We start from the raw sequence: 25,847 nt of genomic DNA, 5'->3' as shown, positions 1-25,847 counted from the left end.
TAAATGTTGCTCTGTTTTTCTTGCAAATTATGTGACTAACGTCTTTCCATTCGTGTGTTGGGTTAAATTCGTTTCACATTTTTATAATAGTCTCTATTTTATTTCTTTTATTCATAATTTTCATAGATTGACCGATCACTCGTCGGCTTCTTATTTTCTTGCAATCCGTTAAGCATAGTGAAAGGGTGGCAAAAAGAATAATGTCTTCAGAGCGTTGCTGTTGCATGTCGCATATTAGAACACATTGACTTATAATTGGTTCGAATTTTGAAGACACATTTACTTCTACATTTTATCAGGGACACTCAAGTAAGATCTTCTAACCTGCATTTATTATACTATGACTTTGCGTTTGCGATACTAATTCATTATTATTTTAATTTACTTTGTATATTTTATTTTACAACAAACTTTTAAAATTTTGTCAACCGATATGCGTTAGCCTTGCGGAACATACTTGTTTTATTATTACATGTTTCTTTTGTAACGTTTGTTTACTTATTTTGATATTATCACTGAAGATGGCCGAAATAAATGTGCCGAAACGTATGAATTGACAATTTAGTTACTTATTATTTTTTGAGCATCTAACACCCGGCTCTGGGTCAATACAGCCAATTTATTTTTTAAGAAAAAATATTTAATGTCTACGGTGATTATGGTCACAAACAATTTAAAAATTCATTATTGAATAATATAATTAAAAAATGTCATATAAAAAAAATAGCAAATTGTATAAATCAAAATTTTTTAACATTTTAATGTACTGTATATTAATAGATAAATCTGATTTTAACATCATTGATTATGAAATAATTGTAAATAAATATTCTTTATTTAAAGATATCTATAAGATATCACATATACTAAATATAAAAAGAAATAGTTATAAAAATGAAAATATTAAAAAAATAACTTTTTCAAGCAATAGAATGTTAAATTATACATATAATTTTCATGGTAACGATTTAGATTATTACCATAAAAATATGATAAAATTAAACATAATGTATAGAACAAATATAGAAGATTACGCTTGTGAATATGATAATCACATAAGTGATTATTTAAATATAATAAATTCAAAATACGAGTTTAATTATTCTAATAAATTTATTAGTAACAGCCTACAAGATATAAACTTGTAATAACTTTTTATATTAACTTTTTCTAACTTATATTTTCTCTTTATACTGTTAATTATTAAATATGGTTACTTTTAACTTCCTATTGTTAATTTTAAAAGAATTAAATAAGAATATTGAAAATATATACTAAAATAAATATCAACTTTTAAAATATGGATATTCAATTAAAATTCAGTATATTAACTAACAAATTGGTAAAATCTACAGACATAGAAATCAATAAAAATAAACAATCATCTGAAATAGGTACTATCAAGGATAGAAGATTGGGAGAAGTTAATAATGTAGAATGTGATACATGTCAACTTACAAAAAATACTGGATGTAATGGCCATTCTGGGAAAATACCATTAGGAAATAAAATATTCGTACATCCAAGTATGATAAGCGAAATCAAAAACATATTAAGTACTTTTTTGATTTCAAGAACATTGGGTGATTACAATTGCAAAAATATTTCATATTCAAGATATACAGATCCACTAACTCCAATACCAGATATCAAAACACTCGATATATCTAGAAAATTTTATTGTATTATGATAACTGATGGTATATACGAATTGATAAATATCGATTTTTTTTATAGTTAATACAGTTAAAAGAGTTAAATTCAATACAATTCACGAATATATTTTCAATGAGTGTAATAAAAAACAAAGTCAAAAGGACAATTTTACAATATTATCTGAAATTTTTTCAGAAAAAAAATAGTAATTACTTTTTTAATATTTCAGATAAAACATTAATAAATTCACTCTTTGATACTTTATCATCATTATTACTATCAAATAAACATTTTAATATCGATAATTCTTTATCTATAGATACTAAATCATTATGTGGATGATACGTTTTATAAATCGTCTTTATCTTATCATAATCTAAATCATCCTTTTCTTTATTAGACACATTATCGTAAAATAATTCTTGAGAGCTTTTAGATGTATCAAATTCTTTAATTCCATTTTTAAATTCATCGAAACTTATTTTATTATCTTTATTAATGTCATATTTTACAATTATATCTTCTAATTGTTTATCTTTTAATTTTACATTTTCAAATATCTTATAGAATTTCTTTAGATCTTTTTTTGTAATATACTCGTTATCTGAAGAAATATAATCAGAACAATACTCTTTTAATATCAGAAGACATTTATACTACTAAAAATAAATTTACAGACTCGTTAACTTTGTCATTGCAAGTATTAAGAGGAAGTATTTTAGAATTTAATATATCTTCGTCTATGTAAGTATTAAATATATTTGTTGTAATTGTAAAATAACCAGTTCTATTTATTATTTTCATAATAATATCTTTATTTTTATTATTATCAATGTAATAAAACCAATTGGTAAGCATGAATTGAGAATTTTGATCTATCATTCTTATTATCATTTATTTAATAATGTAATATTTCAAAAAACCCAAGTTAAAAATGAAATTCTATTATATTATGTTAATATAATAATATTAACAATGTCGTCTTCTAGGCAAATAAAAAAGTCTGATATATACCAAATAAATTTAACATATGTAGATGATTGTTACAGTAATACATTTACAGACGACGACTACAATTCCGACAATGATATACTAGTCACATTCAGTAATTTAAATATACACAAAGATGATAGTAATAAATATAATAATAAACTAAACGAAAAAATAAATATTAAAAAAAATGTTACAGAAAAAATAAATATTAAGAAAAACGTACCTAAGAAAAAATGTACAAAAAAGTGAAAATTTAATTAAGTTATACAAATACTTATAAGAATTCCAATATAATGAGTAAATCGTACTCATTTAGCTGCCGATATGACAAAGACTTACACGAATTTTATATAAAACAAAGAAATTTCTTCTGGACTGAAAATGAGATAGACTTTACTAAAGATATTAACGACTGGAATAGCTTAAATAATGATCAGAGAAATGTTTTAAAATATATACTAGCGTTCTTCCTTCACAGCGATGGACTTATATGTGAGAACATACAGACAAGATTTTCCAACGACATTCTATCTATAAAAGGGGCTGAGTACTTTTATAATATACAGACAGTTATAGAAAATATACATGAGATTGTATATGATAAATTTGTAAATATATACATTAATGATAAGGACGAAATTGTAAAATTGAATAATAGAATTTGTCTTGATCCTGTAATAGATAATAAAATAGCATGGATAGAAAAATGGATGAACTCGAACGATTCATTCGGAGCCAGACTAGTCGCTTTTTCAATAATAGAGGAAGTGTTTTTTACTGGCTTTTTTGCTATTATATTTTATATGAAACATCTTGGAAAAATGAATGGACTCGCACAAGCAAATGAACTCATAGCTAGGGACGAACAATTACATTGTGAATTCGCATGTTATATGTATAGAAATAAGCTTGATGATTGTGATAAAATATCCAAGAATAAGGTATATAGTATTATTGAAGAAGCTGTGAACATCGAAACAGAATTTTATAATAAATCTTTAAATGTTGAAATAATAGGCTTGAATAAAGAACAAATGATTCACACACAATATATAAAATTTACAGCAGATAATGTTATAGAGTTACTTGGATATGAAAAATTTTATAATGTTAAATCCCCATTTGATTTTATGGAAAATATCATATTAAATAGAAAAACTAACTTTTTTGAAAGAAAACCCACAGAATATTTAAAGGTTAATAAAAAAGTACTAAACTTCGATAATATATAAAACACCTAAAAATGTACAAATATATATTTTATATCTACAGAATATATATATTTCATAGTTACTATTAGACCAAGAAGACTGTTATCTTTTTCCCTAAATAATTCTATTATACATTTTTTATTAATATCTTCAATAAATTCTCTTGTTTTTTTTATATTATCAGTTATGCATAATATATAATCTGATTTCTGTATAATTTTATATATTATATTAGTATCAATTTCGTGAAAATTGTAGAAATAAGCACACGATTCTTTATAATTCAACGATTCTTCATTATTATAATCATAATAAATTATTTCAGGACTTTTTAAACTTTTAATAACATTTTTTATTTTGTTTTTATATTTCTCATCAATACATATACTATCTACATCAAAATTCAAAAAGTTTGAATATGTTATAGATCTTTCTATAAAATTAATTATACTAATATTATCCATTATAAATGAACGGAAACGTTTTTGGTTTTAACAACTTGGGAAAATGGTTATTTGAAACAGATAGGAAACTTAATATAATATGTGAAAATATTCAAGCATTTAATAGTAGAGATATATTTTCATTTTCTATAAATAAAACTTTGAAATTTAAACACTGTGATAATATAATATTACACAAAATAAAAACAAATATAAAATACAACGGATTTGTAGTGTTATCTATCGTAATAGATGAAACTGAATATGATGTCTTAGAATTTCTCTTTAATAACGAATATATAGACATGGAAATAAATAAACATCTTAATAAAATAAAAAATAAAGAGCTAAAAATTATACTGAAAGACGAGCTAGGAAACGATATGAGAATTCACAAAGGATATGTTTATATAAAATCCTAATTTCTTAATCGTATAATATAGAAACTTTTTTAAAATATTTTTTAACATTTTCTATCAATATACTTTTATTTTTCTTAAGTAATCCTAATAATAAGTTTATATCTAATTCCTTATCCTTGTCTTTTATAAAGTAATTCTCTCCGTCTATCAGTCCATTTGATAAAAATATACATGAACATACTTGAGATAAAGTACTATCACTTATATATATTTCATCGTAGCTTTTTTTAGAATTTCTATGAAATTTCTCTCTAATGTTACTTCCATCATAAATATATAATGTATGATCGAAATTTAAAATACTTTCCTCTATAATATTGAAAATAATATCAATTATTTTTACTATAAAATTAGTATATTGAGATATACTAATGTCAAAATAATGAAAAATATTAAAAGTTATTGTATTTTCACACCCATAAACATAAAATGGTTTTGATTCTGTAGTTTCTCTTCTTAATGATTTATAATTATTATATTCTTTTATAATCTCATTCTCATCTATTTCAAATGTATCTGATAAATTCTTAGCTATAATATTATCAAATGATATATTGTTACTTAATAATATTCCATCAGACTTTATTATAATATTCTCTTCCTCAACTGCCGGTAATTTAATTAAATAATGATACTCGTGTCTATCTTTCAGTTTTACTTGCTTTATCTTATTATCATTAGATACAACAAAAGGTTTTATAACTCTAATATTTTCAAAATAAGCTCTATTTTGTAGTTTTATACTATAATATATACCATATCCTATTTTTCTCTCTAAAATATCAATCATATAATTAGAAAATAAATACAATATCGAAATATTAGAAAGTTCTTTAATTATATCAAAAGGAGATATATGTAAATTATGATCATGAAAGATAAAATTTTGATTTAATGATGGTATAGATATATTATTGTTGTAAGTTGTTACAAACATTCTATTAACACGTTTATCACATTGGATTTTAAGTACATCAACAAACGACATTAAGCCATTAGATTTTTGTTCTTTAATCTCATTAAATATCGGTAAACACGCGGATTCCATATTTATTAATATTTGAACATATAAATGCTTTCTTTATACTTTACAGTATTTTTTTTCATAATAATTTTTAATTTACTATTGTCACACATATTAAGTAGACAGAAAGTTAATAACCTAATATTTAAAAAAGCTGAAGAGGCTGGATTAACTACAATCAACTGTAAATATGAAGCATGGTTTATCGTTAGTAAAAACTTAAGACATTTAGATATAGAATTTATTAAAAGAGACAATGATATTTTAGATTGTGAAAAACACAATCCATCAAAATCTGATAGGTATATATCATGCGGAAATAATGGTCTTTATAATAATAAAAATCATATATGTTATAGTATGATGTCAGAATTACTATTTAATTTATAAATGAAATTTTATAATTATAAAATTGATACCAAAATGAATTCAAAAATTAATGATTTAAAATTTATTAGAGAAATATTAAATGACGAAAACCGTTTTAAATCAATACTTTTGACAAGAAATTTTGACAAATATACATATTTAAGACAAATGGCATTTAATGATTATAATGCAAATAAAGAAAAAATAAAACATTATATAGAATATGTTTTATCGCAACTTAACGATTTCGAATCCGATACACTTCACGGAAATATCATGTATTATAATGATAATTATATAATTTTAAAAAATATAGTTAAAAAAGAAGACATATTACTAAACAGAAGATATATAACCATACGAGAATTATTCAATAACATTTTTGAAATCAAAAAATTATAATATGGTTATGTTATAAAAAAATATAATATGATTTTAATATATTATTTTAATATAATATTGTGATAATGTAAATGTGATAACTGCAAAAAAATGATCTCTTAGAATATAGGTATATTTTATTTTTATTAAATGAAAGAACTGAATGAATTAATAGACTTGTTACTTAAAAATATACCAAATTCAAATAATGTAGATTATATTAGAAACAATTACAATTCATTTAAAAAATTACAAGAATATATTAAAATTGACAAGATAGTTCCAAAGATAAGTGAAATATCAGAAAATAATATACTTAAATAAATATGACATTAAGGATAATTGATAGTCATAAGAATATAGGAGAAATATTAAATGAGAATATTAATAAAAATTATAAACATGTAATTTTTCTAGATTGGGACGATACTGTTATAAGTACAAGTTCACTAAATAATTATAAGTTTGAATTTCGAAATCAAAGAGAAAAATTTGATATAATTGAAACATTTAAAGCTTTTTATATAAATGATTCGTGCCTTGCATTATATATATTGACATACAGACAGAATCTATACGATGTTCAAGGAGAAGCTACAGAATTAAAAATAATGGAATATTTAAAATCAGATTATAAATGTAGAAGAACAGATACATATAATAGAATAGGTCCTATAATTTCTGTAGACTATGGATGTCCTAAAATAAACGTAATTCAAGAAATCATTAATGAAGATTTTAATAAAATAACTAATAATGTTCTTTTATATTTTGTAGATGATAACTATAAAAATATAGTAGGATGTTTATTATCAAGTAAATACGAAGATAACATGTTTATCTATTTTTTTCCAGACTCAAATGAAGACCTAACAATATCAAGAAATATAAACAAAAAAGCTAAAGAAATATTAAAATATTTAAAATAAAAATATATTAAAATCTATTGAAATTTAGTACATTGTTTTACAATCATTCCTAAGATATTTTCAAATTCTTCTATTGTCATCTTTTCAAATTGATAACTTTCGTCTTTAAACTGTTTTAATTCAAAATTATCATTTTTATATACTATATTATTGATTGATTTTATTTTTAGATTTTCCTTCGGATTTGGTATCAACATGAAATTTCTTCCTATAATATATTCCATTACTGCTGTAGTACTATCAATAGATTCGATCTTATCGTCATCTTTCTCTTTTTTTACAGGCTTAAAAAATTTCAAGTTAGAATTAACTTTAAAGAATATAACAATGGGTCCATTTTTTTCACTGAATACAGTCTTTTTACTTCTCACAATTCTTTTTCTTCCTTTTGTATTGATTTGTTTGAGATATATTATATTTTTATTGTCTGTATTTCCAAAAATCAATGGGATATAATCCCCGTTAAATATATATTCAGAGATATGCTTTTCAGTTAACTGTTCCTGAGACAATTTAGCTTTGACTAAATTACTGTCGATAATAGCTGCCATTACAATATCCTTGCCACTAGGTTTAATACTTTCAAACTTATAGTTTTTAAAATTCTTCTTAAACTTAGGATTTTTCTTTATTTTATTAATAAAAGTCTTTACTATATCAAATTTATAATCTCCCTGTAGACATTCCGAATCTGATGTGTCGTCAACAGAATCTACAGAAAAAGAATTGATATAAAATATTCTTTTTTTTCTATCATTTTTTTTCTTTAATATGTTGCTTATCTTAATATCTTCAATTAAAATACTATCGTCTGATTCTGAAGTATATTCCTTCATAATTCTATTTAAATGCGAATATTTTTATAAAATCTTCTAGTAAAATTAGTTCCTATAGATCCGTTACTTGATTTGTATATAACACCAAATATATCATTATATCTCTCTTTAGTATAAAATATTTTAATCTCTTTATCATCGTCAATATCTTTTTTAAATACCGTTTTTACTGATTTTTTTAGTGAATTTACTATTCCTTCCATTTTTTGCTTATCCATTAATATAAACGTATTATTTCCTATATTTGATATGTAATTAAACGAAAGTTCTCTCTCATAAAATATATTTAACTCGTGTGTTTTTGTATCTTTCTTTGACAAATTTGCCTTAGATGTTAATATAATAGGTTCTGGATATACGTTTTTTCCAAATTCTAAATTATTTAAGCCTGTAACTTTATCTATAAATACATAATATATATATTCAAAATCTTTACAACGTGTAATTATTTTATAACACGTGTTCAATTTCTCTTTTTCATAAGTCATATCCGTAATAGTATCTTTATTGTACATAATAGTACTCAGTTTATCATTATATCCCTTTATAATTTTAGTTTTTAATTATAAAATATCTATTAAATTATTTAGCAAATGTTTATTAACTTCCATACTAAAAACAGTTCAATTTAATAATTTATATTTCATATTTTATTTAAACTATAAAAAATCGGGATACAATATTTTCTCTTTCACAATTTTTGGTATTATAATTTTTCCCCTGCAATTTAAAGATTGTAAGAATACTTTACATGCATATGTAAAATTAAACTTATTCAATTCTGGAGAGTAACCCAAATTTTCACATCTGGTACACTTCCATCTAGAATAGTCAGGATTACTCTCATGAGTTGCGAAATCTCCGCATCTAGTACATATAAACGATTCAATTCTGTCTTCCACTGAATCTGATAGTAAAGACAGTAATACATCTGAAGCTCCATGGCACGCAATTCCGTCTCCCTCCATTTCTCCGAATCTTATTCCTCCTTGTCTTTTTTTTCCACTAGGTGCTTGAAGTAATTTTGTCTTCTTTCCTCTGTTTCTCACTGTTATTTTCTCAATAGCCATCTGAGTGAGTAATAGGTAATACTCCATACCCATAAAATGTTTATTTCCACCATCACATTTTATCAATTCGTGTGTATAAGGATTGTATAGATCAACCAAACAAGATGCCTTTTCATTATACTCCTCGTCTGTAAGATTATCATTATATCTCTTGTATCTATTTATTATTTGAGAATGATAAGAATCTAATCCTGTATTTGTCAAAGGTTGATAATTTATAAGTTTAATACTTCCCTCGTTGTCTCCGAAAGGATTCGAAGAATAACTACTGGTAAGTTTTATCTGATTGTAGAAATTAAATGTTTTCCTAGATATAATAGAAACGCTGTTTATAATTATATCCGGAGTTACCCCATTAATAGTATGAGGCAACATATCGTTATCAATAATACATCCTATAGTACCTTTTTGGGCTGCCTGGTTTGTCATTTTATCTCCTATCTCTTTATATCTGAAACTACTCAAGAGATATTTTATAACTATATTACTGTTTCCTTCTTTCCTTATTCGTTCTACTCTAACAGGATAATTTGTAGATAATCCATCTGACACATCAAACGATATATTTGACTTGATGTTGAAATTTTCAGCACTTTTAAATCTACAATCTATATGTTTGTGCATAGCATCATCTTTCTCAAGTATAGTTCCAATCCTAGGGAGCCCGGTTGCTTCAAGTTTCTTGTGAGAATGAATCAATCTTGAAGGAAGAGGGGAATTTAAACCTAGAACAGGGACTTCTGATCTATACTTTGTGGTTGAAATCACGCTTAATTTTCCCGATTTGTAACAACTCGAGCTTAATATGATAGAATCTTCCAAATTCATAGCTTTCCATGACATAACAGCTACCATTAGATGAACTCCAAATCCTCTGTGAATTAAATTTGAAAGCTGCAAAGTATCGTTGGTTATACACGGAATTTCAAACGGAAGAGATAAATTCAATGTATTATCAAATTTATTGAAGTTGTCTCTAGACATTTCTGATAACGTATGCTTCTGTTGAGCGTCTCCCAATGTAACTCTTGCTCCTGCCATTCTCCCTATATCGGTTAGATAAGATGTTAAATGACTTACTTTTGATAATGACGATAAATCTATATAATTTATTTTTAATTTATCGTTATTGTTCATAGAATAAAACTTTTCTACGCTTGGACATATATTTGAATACAAACTTTGTTCGACGTCAATAAATTCTACAACATGCGGATATTTCTGCATGAATAAGTAAAAGTCATTAAGCACTTCTTTGTCGTTCATAATATCATTGTAATATTCTTGGCACACTATGGATCCTTTTTCTACTACCATAACAGGTCGTACCAACCTCTCTATTCCTAATGTAATTCTTATCTGTAAATACATATCATCTACAGGATAAAACGAGGTAACTTTGTCTCTTTTGTGCATTGGTATAACACTGATTCCAAAATCGTAAGACGAGAAACAATTTTCTCTCTTTAATTTTCTTAATTTCTTAACAAACGTCTTAACATATGTCTTACATATAGAATTTATATAAAATTCAGAGTGATCAACAATAGAGACAATAACTCCATTTTCAATATCAGTATGTTTTTTTGTATCGTCTTTAATAAACTTCTCTAATTCGTTAAAAATTTTTTCATGCAAACTTCTTGTATAATGCGTTACACTTACTCCGACATTCAAGGATTTTATGAGGCCAACATTTGAACCATGATCTGTTGTATTGCTAGGATCAAGCCATCCGTTTGTTGATGGATGAACATTTCTCATTTCTAAAGACTTACTCATTACGTCTCCAAAAAACGAGTACAATCTATCGAAGTAGATTTCTACCACGTTATAACATTTGTTGTTATAACATATTTTAATTGTTGCTTTATCCGACTCCATTTATTACAAATTATTTTATTCTTTATTATTAATTTCTTCAAATTCTTTTAAATATCTCTTGAAATAATGTCTTAATTTTCTTTTTAAATGAGAATCTGTGTAATAGCAAAATGGTGTATTTATTATTGTTGATAATCCGTTTCTTTCTATATAATATATACTTTTATCATAAGATATGACAGCATATCTCTCTTTAGACAGAATATCACTTACAATTGAGTTTAAATTTTTTGAATCATATTTTCTTTTAAATGATTCAGTTATAACGTTGATATCTGTTAGAAAAACATAATGAACGGATGAACAATCAAATAAGTGATTTGTTTCATGAAGTAAAATTATATTACTTATACCTAAGTGTCTGCAATTTTGCAAGAGTCCTCCGTAATAGTCTTTATTTCTTTTTCCCAAATCATCCGATAATATTAAAATTTTTTATTTATTACAATTGTCTCTAATAAATTCTCCGATTTCATTTGCTTTTTCCTCAATTAAGGGGGAACACCAGGGTGACGGCCGAAAAAAAAGGCTATTTTCGTGAATTTTTTTTTCATTATCTAATAGTTTGTTTAATTTATAAACTATATATGTTAAAAGTACATACTTATATTATGTTACAAAAAAAATTTCATAAAATAATATTCATATTTATAATAACTATGGTGATTGATGTGCACCTCGTCTGAAAAAACATGGGTGCACGGGCGCTCGTGCTGCATCTGAACGGGAGCTCTAAAATAAATTTTTTAAATTGTGATTTAAAGTATATGAATGTAGTTTTAGTTGCACGTACGGATTTTTTGATAAAATAATTTTTGACAAAATGTCACTGTTTAAAAAAAAAGTTTTCGATTTTTCAACAAAAATTCGTTACTTCTTTAATTGTTTTTCAAAAACTAATAATCCGATTAAAAAATCCGTACGTGCAACTGAAGACAATTTTGTTGTAAACATTCTGTCCAAATTTCAAGTTATTCGGATAAAAATTGGCCGAGATATGAGAGCGCCCAGTTACGAAAACGTGGTTTCGAGAAAAACGCGTTTAAAGTTTTACAACTAATTGGTTCATATAAAACGATAAAATTTTGTAACGAACCAAAGTGCGTCCAATCCGGGTGCATATGAAGTGCCTTCTGAAGCAATAGCTAGTTCTTCGGCTTCGTTTCTGCTTTGCTTTCTTCACAATCAAGGGGACTGCCGAATCTTTTCAGGTAGCGCGCGGCCGGTTCTACTAGCGGCATCTGACCAAGTTCTACTCTATGACATATTTACTATAGTTCCGTTACGAATTTCACCATAATATTATAGGGACATATTTTTAAGACTCCAAACATCACAAAAATGCAAAAAAAAAAAAATCGATTTTTTGAAACCGTCACCGTGGTGTTCCCCCTTAAGTTTTTAGATTTTGATTTTTGTTCTAATTGTTGTCTAGTAAATATATGGTTTAAAGGTACATAAGGACTATAATTTTTTGCGTTATTTTCGTTATTTATGAAAAGAAAGACATAGTGAAATACATCTTTAAATTTTTCCAGCATATTGTTGGACAGTACTGTTTTTCCTGAACCAGATCCTCCTATTATAACTGAATTAAAACATCCTATCTCATCTATTTTTTTAATCATTTCGTTGAAATCAAACTCATCTCTTGTAAAGTTAAAATCAGGCATTGTAATTATTTACAGTATAAATATTTAAATAGTTAAATAATTTTTAATATGGATATTAAAAAATATTACGAAAATAAAATTTACAACGTATTATGTAACAAAAATAACTTTAGTGATATAAAAATGAAGATCACTACAATAATTAATAAAATTATTGACGATATATATGTAAATAAGTCTGTATCTAATTTATTCAGTGATAAATTTAGTGATTTTTACTTTGATAAGTACGAAAGAATAAAGCACTATTACAATTTAAATAATTATCTTTATTTAATAAATTCTGGTGGTTATGGAATAGTTTTAAGATGTGATAATAATTATTGTATTAAGTTGATATTTGAATATAACGAGGTTAGTTATACACACGAGTATGATATACCTATAACTATTAAAGAAAGATTAATAAAAAATAATCTTGATAAGTACAACGAGTTTATATCTATTCCAATGTTACGTCCTGTACGGACCTTTCCCTTGCACAAGTTTCTCACGACCAGTCGGGAAAATTCAAAGAAACGTTCCGAAAATATTATTTTAATGATTTAAGATCCCGAATGTACCATAATAATCTTTTAGGCCTTCAATCAAAAATTTGTCGAGATAAGACACGCGACCGCGATAGTAGACTTTGAATTTTCGCCGACAGAAAAGCCGACGGAACGATATACATGTCATTTGAGCAATCCATTTATTAATCTTCAAACAACCTTTTTTATCTTATTTTTATTAACAACCCCTCGGAAGGAATGTCTCCCTTCCAGAACCCAAAATTTCGAGTATAAAAGGAAGACACCCACCCGTGAAAGCGGCAGTTAAGCAGTTTTTAGTTAGCGAGTCAGCCAGTTAGTAGAGAGAGGCTTTTAGTATTTCCCGAACAGTTTGAATATTGGGACTTAGAAACAATTCGCAACATTTTTAATTGACTGTAAGAGTTTGTAATAAAATAGATTCAGTAAAGTGTCTGTTAAAACTATTCGATCTCTTTTCTCGTGTACAACCTACACCCTACCTAACACCCAACCACCCAGTTATCTCTCTGAATCAGCACTCAGAACTATTTGCTCCGGTGCGGACCACCGCACGTTGTACTTGGTTTCTGTATCCCCGCTAATCGTGGTGCGGACCACCGCACGCTTTTAGCCTGGAATTTTCAGATTGACGACATTATCCTTCATGCCCAAATCTAAGACGCGACGTGGGGGAGTAAAATACCGTGCGCGCCAATTACTTCTCCAGTACACGAGACCGGTTACGGAAGACAATTCAGAATACATCGGTGTTCAAAGAAATTATTTTGACTTCGAATACGAGGATCTGTGCAACGCCTCCGATCAGTTTTCCCGGCGCGAAGGATATAACGCTCATCGGCCGTGGCCCTTCACTCTCATCCCCCTCAACTGCAATCAATCTCCGATCAACCCAGTGCGGATACCACTAACTGACCCCAGGAGGATCAAGTACACCTCAAGGCCGACTACACCTGGACTTTAGGATTGGAGATCTAAACACATTTTGGAGACATCCAAGTAGTAAGTCTAATTTTCACAATCATCTCTCTCTCTCTCACCTCTCTCTCTCTCAAACACCTCTCCTTTTGAAAAATTGCACGAGGTTCCGCCCTTGGTAAAAGGAGTTAATTCTCTTGACCAGAAAAGGGAACCACGAACGATTGGTTGAGGCCTCTAACAGGGTAATATCGATCTTTACGATCGTTGACCTGTTCTCAGCCAAGGAAAATCGTTCGGCTCGCGCGGTCGCCTCTCCTCATAACGACCAGCGAGCAAACACCACAAATTTATACTTTTATTGTTGCGTCCGTCCGTATACCTGACCCGCTCCTTTCCCTCCAGGTTAGGACGTAACAGTACTAGTAGAGAAAAAATTGGGGGCCCCTCCGGAATGAAAAGTGCGATTTTTCAAAAATAGGGATGACAACGAGGTCTACTTCTAATAAAAACGAAATAGAAGCACAGTATCAAGCAGCCTTAAGAGGAGATAAGGATTCTAATTCCATAAGCACACAGCACACTTTACACCTTACATCGACGCTTATTCCTCCATCTAATTGTAAACGTAAACCTAAAGAATTGAATTTTTCGGCAGACGGGTCAATATTAGATAAAACCCTCCCAGAAAGTTCTGTGATCGGGAATAATTCCGGTGATTTCGGTGACGAGACTATCAAAAGGGTTGATAACGGCGGACCTTTAACTTCAGAAACAAAACCAAAAATAGAAAAAACCATGTCGCAAGGTAATCCGTTCGCTACCTTAAAATACGCGGTAGAAGCCGTCCCCTTTTTCGACGGTAAAAATATACCATTGAGCTATTTTATTGAGGGATGCGAGGAAGCCAAAACCATGCTTCCCGAAGAAGTCGAGCCTCAATTCACTAAAATTTTACGAACTCGCATAGTAGGCGAAGCCCGTCGAACTATACTCGACGAAGATTTTGATAACGTTGCCGATTTAACTAAACATTTAAAACGAATCTTCGGAGGAACAAAAACGGTTTATCAATTACAAGGAGAATTAGGGTGTACCAAAAGAATGAAGAAGATATAATCACTTACTCAAATCGCATAAAAATGTTAGGAAAGCAAATATTAGAAGCCTATCATAGATCTGACCACGTAGCACCGAACCAAGATGTTCGAACGCCATTGGAGAAAGATATGTGTAAATGTTTCATCAGAGGCTTAAATCCGGAAATCGAGCAGAGAGTCGCTCGAGATTTAGATTGGAAAAGGACAATAGCCGACGCATTACGTGTAGAGAAGGAACTTCGCACCATGACAGATTTACGGCGTGGTGCTATTAACTCAAATCATAGTCGCTCAACAGAAACCTGCCAAATTTGTTTTAAGATAGGCCATGCGGCCGCTAGTTGCCGAAAGCTCACACAGCTAGTAGACACTTCCAAACAAAATAATTTTGACATTGAAATTTTGATCTGCCAAATTTGTAAAAAACGCGGACATAGTGCAGATAAATGTCGATTACGCGATCCTCGAATTCAGCGATCGATAAATGTGGTACAAGAAACCACCGTATTAAAATGCCAATTATGTCTAAGGTCGGGTCATAACGCAAAAAATTGTCGCTCTAATAACTCTCACAATGAAACTAATAATTACAGTAATAAGATCTCCGTAATCTGCCAGTGGTGTGATAAACCGGGTCATTCCGCTAATAATTGTTGGAAGAAACAAAACGAACAATCAAATTCAAATAATCAACTTAGAGTAACGTGCCAGATTTGCAATAATTTTGGTCATATTGCCAAAAACTGTCGTGTAAATTCCAACCCACAAATAAATTCCAACCAGCAACAGAACGTGCTTTACTGCCGTTACTGTAAAGAAAAAGGGCACTTACTCGAAAATTGTCAATTACGGATTGCCAGTAATAATCGCAGGCGAGATAATAATAACTCGGGAAACGGGAACGACCCCTCGAAGTCGGGCATACCACAGGGGTCCGGCCAAACTTTACGCCCGCAAACATCATAAAAACTCAAGCAAAAACATTCTCGTCAGAAATCCAACCCGTGACCGTAAATTTAGACAAGAATAGTCGCGTGCCTACTATTCAAACAAATATTAATAACATCGCCGCGTTAATAACTTTTATGTTAGATACTGGATCTGGACCGAATGTAGTTAAAGAAAAATATGTTCCCGAAAATACAAATACTAATCATTCAAATATCTTAAAACTTAACGGAATAAATGACTACCCCGTGTACACTCTCGGAGAAATTATGTTGTCGATTTTTGAGATACCCGTAAAATTTCATATAGTTTCCGATGATTTTCCGATATCCCAATCCGGTATATTAGGAAACGATTTTTTCAAACAAACTTCTTCAAGGATAGATTACGCGCATGGTCACCTAAATATCGCGGGAATGAATATACCGTTTGCTTCGCCGGAAATTATTATAATACCACCCAGATCATCATCATTGTTTTACATAAGAGTAAAAAATTCGGAAATAGATATAGGATACGTACCAAGAATTAAATTAATACAGGGAGTTTATTCGGAAGACGCGATCGTAGAAAACTTGTCGGGAAAAGCGTTCTTAAAAGTAACAAGTAATCTAGACGAGGAAGTAGAAGTACGAGTACCGACTCTACGCCTCCGACCGTTAGACGAAATGTTTAATGATAAAAGAATCGAATCAATCGATATAATACAGGAATCTACGGATCCTAAATCCAATGCACTAAATAAATTAAAAAACCTCGAAACCAAAAACGAGAATAATAATTATGATAAGAAAACGGAAATGTTAGAAGAAGGAATAAAAAATAAAATCAAAAAGGAAAGTAAGAATAAAAATAAATTAAATAGTGTTAAAATTAAGAATGAAAATATTGTTGAAATTAAAGAGGGAAGAATTAAAACCCCTCCAAATAATTCAAAAATTCTTAGAGAGGAAAATCTCCAAACCTCTCCTCTAAATAATCTTTTGAGCAACTCTAAGATCTTTGACCAGAGAAGTTACCGTACTTCTCCACCTAATCCAAAAATCCCTGGAGGGGGAAGTTACCAAACCTCTCCAGAAAATTCAAGTCCCGTCGTTTGCGAGGAGGGAAGTAACCAAACCTCACTACGTAACTTGACACAAAATTCAAAAGGGAGAAGAAGCATATCCTTTCTAGAAGATATTAAATTTCCAAAGGTCGGAGCACTCATAAAAGATACTGAAGATAAAAGAATAGAAAATTCGTACATAACGATCAGAGAACTCCTTAACAAGATTCAACATTATAATCCTAATATCATGAATAATAATAAAATTAAAAATAAAAATAAACCATCTTTAAAGGTTATCGCGTTGTCGCAAATAAAAACTCAAGAAACCATTGATAAATTTATGCGTAAACGAAAATCTAAACACAAAGATAAAATTATAGAAAACTTCCAAAACAACGACAAGCCCGAATCAGAAAAACAGGGTAAAAAAATAAAAAACAACCAACCTGAATCCTCAAAGTCACACGAATGCTTAGTGATATCTGAAAAACCCGAAGAAAACCGACTGAGTGAGATTATAGAATTATTACGCTTAGAGCATCTAAACGAAAAGGAAAGGAAGAGTGTCATAAAACTTATAACTGACAGCCAAGATCAGTTTCACATACCTGGAGAGCAATTAACTGTTACCGATGTATTACAACATCAGATTGTAACAACAGATGATCGTCCGATAAATACGAGGCAATATAGATTTCCACAACTGCATAAAGAAGAAGTAAATAAACAAGTGGAAGAATTATTAGAAGGAGGTATAGTCAAACCTTCACAATTACCTTACAATACACCCATATGGATCGTGCCTAAGAAGGAAGATTCCAAGGGCAATAAACGTTGAAGAATGGTTTTGGATTTTCGTGCTTTAAACGAAAAAACGATTGGAGACGCATATCCTTTACCTAATATCATCGACATATTGGATCAATTAGGAGGAGCACAGTACTTTTCTGTATGTGACTTAGCTTCCGGATTCCATCAAATAAAAATGAACCCAGCTGACAGTCATAAAACAGCATTCACTACACCCTTCGGACATTATGAATTTGACAGAATGCCTTTTGGACTAAAAAACGCACCTGCTACATTTCAACGATTAATGGATTTAGTATTATCTGGACTACAAGGACAGGAATTATTTGTTTATATGGACGATATTGTTATTTACGCCACCTCCCTGGAGGAACATGAAAGAAAGTATAAATTATTAATCGACAGATTGCAAAAAGCTAACTTGAAACTGCAACCAGACAAATGTGAATTTTTAAAGACAGAAGTTACATATTTAGGACACGTAATTAGTAAAAACGGAGTTAAACCTGACCCTAAAAAACTAGAAGCAGTAAAATTGTTTCCCAGACCAAAAACACCAAAAAACATTAAACAATTTTTAGGACTCGCAGGATATTATAAGAGATTTATACCTAACTTTTCGAAACTAGCAAAACCATTAACAAATCTATTGAAAAACGATACTTGATTCGAATGGACATCCGCTCAAGAAGAATCGTTCAAAACGCTGAAACAATTATTGTGCAAAGAACCTGTGTTACAATATCCTGATTTTACAAAATCATTTATTTTAACAACAGACGCTTCTGGAATAGCAGTAGGCGGAATATTATCACAAGGAGAAATAAATAAGGACCGTCCAATAGCTTACGCATCTCGAACTTTAACAGATAACGAATTGAAATACGATACATACGAAAAGGAAGCATTAGCGATAGTTTACTGCGTTAAACAGTTTCGACCATACTTATACGGACGAAAATTCACGCTGGTAACCGATCACAAGCCTTTAATGTGGTTTAAGAATGCTCAAGATGCGAATATGAGAATATTACGATGGAGACTAAAATTAGCGGAATACGATTATGAAGTGGAATATAAAGCAGGTAAAATGAATGTAAACGCAGATGCATTATCACGAAATCCTATAAATCTTGAAGAAGTCGATTGTAAACCAGTTAGAAAAGGCAAACGGAAACGAAAAATTTCTAAAGATGCTAAAACAACCTTAAAAACGCAAAGAGAATTTGACAAAGAAAAAGATAATTATAAATTGTATCTCTCCGATTCTTCAGAGGAAGATGATAATTACGAATTACGCCTTTCTGACATTGAAGAAAATGATAATTGCCAATCACACCCTTCTGATAGCGAGGAAGAAAATTACAAATTACATTTTTCCGACACCGAAGAAAATGAAAATGTAATTAAAAATAATACAGACTCGATATCGTTTACCCAAGAAGAATTGGATGAACCAAACCAACAAATAATAGAGAGAGCATTAATTCACAATCCACCTACATATGACAAAATACTAACAAGAAGTCGGACAGCACGACGTCGAATTACCGATCAAGATGATTTAATAAAAGAGCAAATAGACGATAACATTATATCGTTAGACGATAGAAATGATCCGCCTGATAAAGAAAACAATGATGAAGACGAAGAACAACAAGGTATAGACAATAACCAAGAGATCAATATCAAAAACTATAATAAACCCACTATTAATAATCAGCAAATAATGAAAAATAATATAATTGAATCTCGCGATCTATTATTCTTACGTAAAGACAATATAGCATATTTTGTTGATACAAACGGTAGACCTTTAGATTCCGGTTCGCAAAAGTTATTCGAACGAAACAAACTTCCGAATTTAATTAATCTTACGTTAAACCAACCTGCAACCATTAAAGTAAAAAATTATTATCATATAGCACTACCAATAAGCGAAGATCAACTGGAAGGACCGACGTTAACATTAACTCGAATTACAACGGCATTAAATAACCGAAAAGAAATTATTAAAGATTTAAAACTTGTAACCCTCAGTATCGCTAAAACAGATTTTGTTAATAATGTACCGTGGCACAACATCAAAACTCAGTTGCGACTAATGTTCGATACACCAACTAAATTAATTATTTGTAATGGATCAATAAAATATCCACCTAGAGATCTTCGACCTATTATAATAGAAGAAAAGCATTGTTCACCTACAGGAGGACATCGCGGAGTAACAAAAACTTACAACAGAATAAAACATAATTATTACTGGGAGAATTTAAAAGTCGATGTCCAACGTTACATTCAACAATGTTTACAATGTCAATTAAAGAAATTAGTTCGTGTTAAAACTAAACAACCTATGTTAATAACCGATACACCCGGATCTTCCTTCGATAAAGTAGCTATGGACATTGTAGGTCCTTTACCTAAAACCGAGCGCGGAAACGAATATATTTTGACATTACAGGATCAACTAACTAAATTTTGCATGGGAATACCGCTACACAATCAAACCGCTGAGACCATAGCAGAAGCTTTCGTAGATAGATTTATTTGTGTATTAGGAGCACCGAAAGCGATACTAACAGATCAAGGTAAAAATTTTATTAGCAATTTAATGAGGAAAATAGCCAAATTGTTCAGGATTCGTAAATTTCGTACAACCGCGTTTCATCCGCAATCTAATGGTTCGTTAGAAAGATCTCATCACGCGCTAAGTGAATATCTAAAACAATACGCAAACGAACAAAAACAGTGGGATAGATGGATAAGTCTCGCGATGTTTAATTATAACACGAATGTACACGAAGCTACTAAACACACACCTTATGAATTAGTTTTCGAAAAAATAGCACGAATCCCGTCAAACGAACCTCTAGCACTAGACGATAAATTAGCAAGTTATGACGAATATCTTATAAATTTAGTAACCCAATTACATGCAATTCAGAAAAATGCCCTCCACAATGTTGTCGACGCCAAAATCAAATCGAAAAAATACTACGACAAAAAGATTAATCCGCAAACATTCAAATCTGGCGATCATGTATTTTTATTAAAAGGCCCTAAGCCTGGCAAATTCGGAAATCAGTACACAGGCCCTTATGAAATATTAGAGATATTGAATAAAAACAATGTAAGAATAAGAATAAAGAAAAACAGTCGGGTAGTGCATATTAATAGATTATGAATCTCACACATCCAACCGACTACAAACAAATAAGTAATAAACAAAGATACATGCTAATAAAGAACATGAAATATATTGAGCCGACATAAGCAGTAGAAAAATTCTATACATACTGTATACTAATATCAATCCTAAGTATGAATTTCCAGATGGACGCCAATGCCAGAAGAATAATAATTATAGCCTTGTTAATTTCCTGGCTAAATGACGCAGATGGACTAATAGGGTACGATTGTGGATCGGCCTCAACAAATATAACTACTTTATCACTATTGGACATAGAAGAATGTGACATACCAGAGCCGAAAATAGACTCTCAAAAAACGTATATACAATTTCTCCAAATTAACGAATTCTCATCCGCAAGGGTTATCCAGTGCAAGGTGGAAATTGACAGGTTAATTAGAAGATGCGGAATGTTCTCGCACTCCATGGATGTTCATAACGGAAAACACGCCTATATAGAAGAAGTCTCACGCGAAGCGTGTCAAAAAATGCATAACTATGGAACCTACCAAATAGGCAACACTCACATAGTCGGATTAAAATCCAATCAAACTGCAACACGCCCAGTGACCTTAGCTGGACAAGTAAACCTTGATGGAAGCTGTTCAGGAACCACGTATAGCGATCCATATGGCACGTGGGAAGAAGCCGTAGTTCTGGCTACTATAAGACTCACATTACAAGACTATATAGCTGACGTAAAAATAAACACGAATAAAGTTCTATTAAGATCTGGAGTAACATGCGCACTAAGCGTAACACATTGCACTGATATCGAAGGAGGAAATACTTATTGGGAATCAGTGCCCGCAGATACTTGCCAATTTGGCACTTACGGAGTATTATACCAAGGATACGCGGATAAATTAACCGACATTACCGGAAAAGAAGCCCAAACCGTTTACTCTATCACCACTGAAGACACAGTATTTGCACTAGCAAAAAGAGAAATTTATACTGTTTGTGGGTATACCGTTGCTCGCACAGAACACCCAAAATTAATAATTTTTGAGACCGAACCAGGCATCGCAATCTTTCGAAAAGAATCCCGTCTTTCTAATTTAGACATTTTTACGTACATGAATTCGAAATTTGTATATGTAGAAAAACATATTCGCACTCAAATGAGCAGTTTATATAGAAATCTCTTACTCCAACAATGCCGACTAGAACAACAAATACTACATAATTCATTGGCCATAGCTACCCAATCACCAGATATTTTTGCTTACCATTTTATGAAAGGACCTGGGTACACGGCTCTATTATCCGGAGAAGTGATTCACATAATAAGATGTGTACCTGTTGAAGTAAAAGTAGCGCAAACCGAAGAGTGTTATGATCAATTGCCTGTAGTACGAAATAACGAAACACAATTTCTAACTCCGCAAACTCACATACTATTAAGACAAGGAACTCAAATTACATGCAATCTATTTGCTCCACCCATGTATCTCTTAGGAGATGCCTGGTACAGACTCACTCCAAAACCAATGCATACCGTGCCTCCAATCACCATAAAACCAATGACAAAAACTAACTGGAATTATATTAGTCCTGGGTCGCTTGCCACAAGTGGCATATACAACGAAAACGATTTAAAAGAACTCAGAGACCACATTATGTTCCCCGCAGAGAGACCGGCAGTGTTAAACACACTAGCCAGAGGAATGATGGGGCAACCCACCACAATGCACGGCGGAGGATCTTTTGCCAATTTCCTAGACGAAGCATCTATAGAGAAAATAACCATCTCAGCATGGAAAAAATTCTGGAACAAATTTCTTATATTTGGTAATATAAGCGCAGGTTTTATAGGAATATATCTGGCGGCTAGAGCTATAAAATTAATATTGGATACGATCGTGCATGGCTACGCGCTGCACACTGTATACGGATGGTCCGTGTACCTACTCGGAGCAATCTGGGACTCCATGACTCAACTTTTACTACACGTGGGGCTCAGAAAACGAGAAGATAAAAATAACAACGCAACCGCACCATTAACTGAAGAAGGAGAAATAAAAGAAGACACTGATCTTCAGGGGACTTACCCCTCGCTCCCACTAAAGGAAACGACCGCATATAAATTTTCTTTAAAAAAATAATCGATTATTTTACATCTCTCTTCTTATAAAATTAAAGGAAGACAAGCCTTTGTTCTACACCAATTTTCCTCTCCTTCTGCATCGTTCTCGTCCTCCAAACGACCGCCTTCGATAATTTCAATAAAAGTCACACGCCAGAAGCCCTCAATTTAAAACCTTTTTTTTTTTTTAGAAAAATGAGTATCCAATTCATCAACACCAAAAACCTATCCCGCTCCACCATGGGAGTTAGGGTAGTGAAAGCAATATCACCTACATTATTCTGGGTCCACCTCATCCACTGCGATAAGCAGTTTGATGAATTTATGGAAGACCTGAACGAATATATGGACTGAAGAAAAGATAAATTCCTAATCATGCCGTATTATCTAAAAGAAGGTGACGTAGTAGCGGCCCGCACGAACAAGGGATGGCAAAGAGCCGTCCTCATAAAATTTAATAAAGACGACACCGTGCAGTTGATGCTGCGAGACTGGGGAGCGTTCATACGCCACCCAAAATACGGCCTATATCGATTGCCGGACCATTTCTTCACCGAAAACTGGCACGCCATACCGTGTGGCCTTGCTTACGCCAAGCCCGCCACCCAAGGATTACTATGGCCCCACAGAGTCAGAACGCTGTTGAAGGGCCTAACCGAAAACCGGGAAGGAAGCTTCCAGATACTCAAACCCATAAGAGAAGAAGGTGCACTGGTCCGTCTCACTATAGTGCAGCAGCGAGGCGTCATTGCTCAAGATGTGTTACAAGACCTTATGCACCTAGGGGTCGTACAAAGGGCCTCGACCCCCGCTGTGGTAGTATATCCCACAGTAAACATGTAAACAAGTTAGATTTAAGATTCACATAGTAAAATAAATGTTAGTTGTAAGCAATTAGAATAAGCATTAACTATAAGTTATAATTAATTTAGTTATTAGTATTCAGAAGATAAATGTTAGTTGTAAGCAATTAGGATAAGCATTAACTATAAGTTATAATTAATTTAGTTATTAGTATTCAGAAGAAACCACGAAAGCCACAAAATTAATCAATTTAAAATAGGTAAAAAAAAAAAAAAAAAAATTTTTCTGTATAAATATGAATAATGTAAGAATATGTTTTAAGTCAGTAGCATCCTCCACTATGGATAAGCCCATTTATATACACATATACTCGTACCAATTATAATTTTTAGGAAATAACATTAACCAGACGAGCAAGTATAAAATTTTTTTTTTTTTTTTTTGTATTAAAATTACTTGTTAAAAAAAAAAAAAACTAATAAAGCTTGATCGACAGTTCCGGAAGAAGGAGTAAAGATAATTATGGTCTAGTATATCACCAGAAGAAACAGAGAAGGATATCGCAACGGGCACTGGCGCAAGGAACCATCAAGGTCCGAGCGTAAAGACCCGCCCAAGGCCTACTCCTGTCCGAGGAACCTCTGCGCTGTAAAAGAAAATTCTAACCAAGTAAGGTAGAAACAAATATATATATATATATATATATATATATATATATATATATATATATATATATTAACTGATGTTTTCGAGGACATTTTTTATGAAAAAACACATTTTTTGAGGACATTTGTATTTATTGAGGACCGTCCTCGTTCGTGTATCTATATATTGATGTTTTCGAGGACTGTCCTCGTTAGTAATTATAACGATACATCGCCATTTTTGAGGACACCAAAATGTCCTCAATAACATATTTAATAGCACATGTATTTGAGGACAATCCTCAGTGATGATGTTATAAGGATATTGAAAATGTTGTAAAAATATGTTATAAGGACATTTATAATAATCGAGTGATTCAAATGCGAAGTGATACAAATCTAAAAAACAAAAATTTGACAAACACTTTTGTGTTATATAATTATTTTTTATTTTTTTATTGACAATGACAAATCAGTATTTTTTTCCAGAGTTATTGACATATGCGAATATTTTTCACAAACATAAAATGTTTTTTAACCTAAAACATCTAATAATTTACTTGATTGTACATTGTTAAAAACAAATAAGGAAAAAAATGGAAAAAAATGTTGCAAAAAGTAGGTGTTAAACATGAGACCACCAGCACTCTAGTCACTCGCCTTATTCACTTGGCCACGCTTGCTATTTGGCATTCATTTTCGACTTTCGACTCAGAAGATTACTCACATGTAAAATTTTTTCCATTTAAAAATTTAAAGGTGACCTTCATGTGACCTTCAAACGACTATCAAATCAACCATACCGTCTTATGTTCCCCTCGAAGTCATGAAACTCTTGTCTAAAACGTTTCTTCGTATCTCGCGCATTT

At 30.6% G+C, this 25,847-nt stretch overlaps 2 protein-coding genes and 1 long non-coding RNA gene across 3 annotated transcripts; 2 read left to right on the top strand and 1 right to left on the bottom strand.

Annotated features, from left to right (window-relative positions):
- Nucleotides 1-11,750: 11,750 nt before the first annotated feature.
- Nucleotides 11,751-12,603, bottom strand: LOC136999257 (uncharacterized). Its single transcript, XR_010889609.1, has 2 exons — nt 12,315-12,603; nt 11,751-11,950 (listed from the first exon to the last, which is right to left on the bottom strand). It is a non-coding gene; the product is annotated as an uncharacterized lncRNA (long non-coding RNA).
- Nucleotides 12,604-16,524: 3,921 nt separating this feature from the next.
- On the top strand, nt 16,525-18,276 carry LOC136999542 (repetitive organellar protein-like). Its single transcript, XM_067353883.1, has one exon. It carries the CDS (start codon nt 16,525-16,527, stop codon nt 18,274-18,276), a length of 1,752 nt encoding a protein of 583 aa, XP_067209984.1.
- Nucleotides 18,277-21,838: 3,562 nt separating this feature from the next.
- Nucleotides 21,839-23,549, top strand: LOC136999540 (uncharacterized). The gene has a single exon (XM_067353882.1). It carries the CDS (start codon nt 21,852-21,854, stop codon nt 23,547-23,549), a length of 1,698 nt encoding a protein of 565 aa, XP_067209983.1. The 5' UTR covers nt 21,839-21,851.
- The last annotated feature ends 2,298 nt before the right edge of the window (nt 23,550-25,847 follow it).

The sequence above is a fragment of the Linepithema humile genome, chromosome 4, assembly GCF_040581485.1.
Source record: "Linepithema humile isolate Giens D197 chromosome 4, Lhum_UNIL_v1.0, whole genome shotgun sequence".
Classification (NCBI taxonomy): Eukaryota; Metazoa; Arthropoda; class Insecta; order Hymenoptera; family Formicidae; genus Linepithema; species Linepithema humile.
Note: the sequence above shows the minus strand (reverse complement) of the source record. Positions and strands in the feature narration are given on the sequence as shown.

Bases quoted from the DNA above. Each gene is read 5' to 3' on its own strand.
- LOC136999542 (XM_067353883.1), top strand. From the start codon at position 16,525: ATGTTAGATACTGGATCTGGACCGAATGTAGTTAAAGAAAAATATGTT.
- LOC136999540 (XM_067353882.1), top strand. From the start codon at position 21,852: ATGTTCTCGCACTCCATGGATGTTCATAACGGAAAACACGCCTATATA.